The sequence below is a fragment of the Pygoscelis adeliae genome, unplaced genomic scaffold (genome assembly GCF_000699105.1).
Source record: "Pygoscelis adeliae isolate BGI_AS28 unplaced genomic scaffold, ASM69910v1 Scaffold153, whole genome shotgun sequence".
Classification (NCBI taxonomy): Eukaryota; Metazoa; Chordata; class Aves; order Sphenisciformes; family Spheniscidae; genus Pygoscelis; species Pygoscelis adeliae.
The window spans coordinates 393339-397001 of record NW_008824408.1 but is presented as its reverse complement, the minus strand read 5'-3'; the positions used below and the strand labels follow the sequence as shown (position 1 = coordinate 397001).

The window sequence follows — 3663 nt, the reverse complement described above, 5'->3', positions numbered from 1 at the left end:
AGGCAGGGGTGCCTCCTGCCTCCCGGGATGCCCCATGCTCGGCGCTGCACACCCAGCAAAGCTCTTGCAGGGAGGATGAGGAGTAGGGGATGCGAAGGGTCACGGCATCGCTCACCTGCACTGGCCGGCCTCTGCGGCAGCCCCGGGGACACGGTGTTTCTCTGCAGTGCCGGCTGCTGCGGCGAGAGGAGCCGGGGGTCCGTCAGCGAGGAGGTCACCAGGGACTGGGTCACCAGCGAGCTGCCTGGGTTGCTGAACTGCAGCGTGTTTTGGTTGGTCACCGGCACCGTCACGGGCATGGCGAAGTTCGGAGCGGGCACTGCGGACTGAACAGAGAGCAGGGGGTAAAGGGGAGCAGGCGCCGCCAGGCAAGGAGCAGGGGTGAAGTTCCTCGCTTTGCAGGCTCTGAGGAAGAGTTACCCACTGCTGAAAAAGGGGGAACAGTCCAGGGCCCCCCAAGCCCCCAGTTCACTGCTGACCTGCACTGCTGCGCTTGCACCCTGCCCATGCTGGCATCTCGAAGGGATGCACCGGAGCCCGGACCCTACCAGGGAAGACCGGGAAGAGCAATCGGCTGTCCACCCGGACACATCAAAGCTTTGCAACTAGTTGCTTTGGTCTCATTTTCAGGCCGTATTTATTTACCCCCTGTGTTTTCAGGGCAGCCTGCAGAGAGGTGGCTGGAAACACCCCGAAGCATCAAGGCGGGCAGCAGCATGGTGGCCTGCCCCAGCCAGCACCCAGAGTGGCCGAGTTCGGTGCTGCCTTTCAACCCACCGCAGAGGCCAAGCAGCCCGCAGGGATTTTAAGAGGCCGTTCCTCATCCGGTGGGATGGGAAGAGCCCTCCCAAAGAGCCGGCAGCGGATCACCGGTTCGGGCTGGCGCTGCTGCCAGTGGCCGAGCATCTGGGAAAGGTTTGTTTCGCTCCACACAGCCCCCGGGGGACACCGGGATCCATCCTGGCACCTCTGGGAGCTGCTGGGAAGGAGGAGGAGCTGTCCCCAGGGATTCAGGAGCATTGCTAAAGCTCTATCCTTGGCCGTAGGTCGAGGACCAGCTTCACCTACCAGCGTCCCCGCTGGAGCCAGACTCGCCATGATTATCCTAGCCGTCTGTCTTATGTCACTGATTTACTCTTCGTTAACAGGAGCAGGCACCTGCTTAGAGGCTTTAGCAGGGGCTTTGCTAAAGTCCCACTTTAATTTGTTCAGGGCTGGAGAGGCAGAGCAGCCCAGTGCCGGATGGGACCGTCGTGGGGCCGGAGCTGGGACCCCGCAGGGCTGCCCCGGCGAGGGCAGAGGGAGCCAAGCAGCCTCCACACCTGCAGCTGGGGGGGCTGCTACCCTGTGGCCCCCTCCCCTCCAGAAATCTCCACCTAGATGGGTGATTTTCTTTTGGGGTAGAGGGGAGGATGGGAGAAAGGAGTGGGACGGTGCTCACCCGCGCCTCGCTGCTGGAAACCCTGCCCACCAGAGCCTCTCAAGGGCATCCCGTCCTTCAGAGATATCCCGTGGCTGCAGCCCAGCTCAGAGGACGTCGGCTCTGAGCCCTCTCAAGGGCATCCCGTCCTGCAGAGATATCCCGTGGCTGCAGCCAAGCTCAGAGGACGTCGGCTCTGAGCCTGCGCTGCGGCACCGCTCTGGGGGCCGCCAGCCCGCCGTTCAAAGGGACCGGGCTCGGCGTTTCCCAGACCTTTACACGCTGCCGGGGAGAGCTGTAACGCAGAGCCCTCCCTCTGCTCGGCCCCGGGAGCTTATTCTGCACGGCTGCAAAACCGGGAGGGGGAAGGTTTCTTGGGCGCTGCGTGAACACCGAAGCAGTGTTGTGTAATAAATCACTGCAAACGCGTCTGCGTGCGTGCACGTTCCCGGGAAAGGAAGGGAAAAGCTAACCCCCGTGCATCGCATCTTAAGCAACGCCGTGGTAAAGCTGGGAGGTTGATACACCAACCAGAGAGCAGAGTTTTGCTTTTAATCTGTATCTATCCCATTGCACCTTCAGACAAGCGTCAGGCTGATGCTGCCCCAACGTGCAGCGAGATGCACACCCAGGCCACCAGCTAAGTCGTCCCAGGTCCCCGTCCCCCCCCGCCCCAGGGAAGACACAACTAGGGAAGGCGGCTTGCACATCAGTCCAAAACCTGGGGGAGAAGATGCACACATCAGCCAAACCTCAACGATTTCTGTTTTCATTAAAAGCGATTACAAACACCAAATGCAGAAGCCACACCGAGGCCTCTCTTTAGCGAACAAGGCTGTTGTTAAGCTTCCTCGGCTGCCGAATCTGGTTAGTTCTTGTCACACACAAAACCAATCCAGCCGGTTAAAAAGGAAAAGCATCTTCTTCAACCACCCGCGCTCCGCCCGCATCACTCAGTCCCTTGCTGCACAGGGAGGTTTAGTGGGGGAGCCAGATGCTACGCCCTGACTACAAAGCACCCAGCACCTGAATGCCACCAGCTGAGATGACTTGAGGGCACGGACTGTTCCTTTATGGCACGTCTGGATGCTGCCTCCGGTGATGGGAGCCTGCTTGGAGCCTTCCCTTTGCAGCGGAAAAATACGGATGCTAAGCAGTCCCTGCTTTCCGAGGTTGTTTTGCACCAAGGGCAAAGCTCTGCTGGCTTTTTGACCTATTTTGCACCGGCGGCAGGGCTTGTGCCAGGCACCGGCAGGATGTGCGTCCAGCTGGGGCCATACCCCCCCAGCCCACGCGAGCCCTGGTGGGGTGGAAACCTGCCCCCCACTAGTGAAACCAGGGAGAAACCGCCAGGAGGACGAGGCAGAGCCAAGGCTCGCAGGAGCTAATCCTGCACTAAACCCACCCCGGAGGGCTGGGCTTGCTGTCACAGCAGGGCTGCGAGCAACCATCACCGCCTGCACCCCGTTTTGCCTCACCTCCCCAGCTCTCCCAGGGCTCGGGGCAGCCGCCCCCCCACCCCCGAGATGCAGGGGATGGAGATGCAGATTTTAGGGTCCTTGGGAGGTTCCCGGCGCGAGGCAGTGCTGACCTGCTGAGTCAGCAAAATAAAGAGCCGTGGATTTCACAAGACCCAATTCTCAAGAGAAGCCAGAATTTTAACTTGTGGGGGCTTGCAAAGCACAGAAGGAGAGATTATTTTGTTGGGGGTGTGTGTAATTTTTGCAGTGCTGCATCCAGCCCTTGAAAATGAGCCCCCTTTCTGCTCCTGGCAGCATTAATTATGACTGCAGTGACTCGGGGCTAATCCCTCTGAAGAAGCCTTGCCTGCATCAATAGTCTCTGCTCCCTTGAACTAACAACTAATTTGAAACGTGTCCCCCTCCTCCTCCCGTCTCCTGACACAAATCCCTTTCAGCGCTGTCCTGATGCCACCCCGGTGACGGCTCCGGGATCACAGGCTAAAACCTCCCTGGATTTCTGCCACGGCCACCAGCTGCCCCGAGGGCTCGGTGGATTTGGGGGGAATTAACGCGGAATAGCCCAAACCGGGCTGAGTCTTGCAGGGATGCGAGGGGCCGGCACCCACCGCCAGCTCGCATGAATGCTGGGGTCTTAACCCAGGCAAAAATCCTTTTTTTGGGGAAAAAAGGGTGAAGAAGGAGGCCCTAACCCAGTATTTGCAGCAAAGGAGGGGAGAACAGCAATATCCTCCTGCGCTGCCCGGCTGGAGCCAAGGAGGC

General features: G+C 59.8%; 1 protein-coding gene across 1 annotated transcript in view; it reads right to left on the bottom strand.

Moving 5' to 3' along the window:
* The window catches only part of MEF2D (myocyte enhancer factor 2D), a gene marked incomplete at its 3' end in the record, with an annotated part of 32551 nt that overhangs the window by 15144 nt on the left and 13744 nt on the right, over positions 1-3663 (bottom strand). The window contains exon 4 of the mRNA XM_009320487.1: positions 116-326. Coding sequence (XP_009318762.1) covers positions 116-326 — 211 coding nt within the window. The remainder of the gene's footprint in view (positions 1-115; positions 327-3663) is intronic.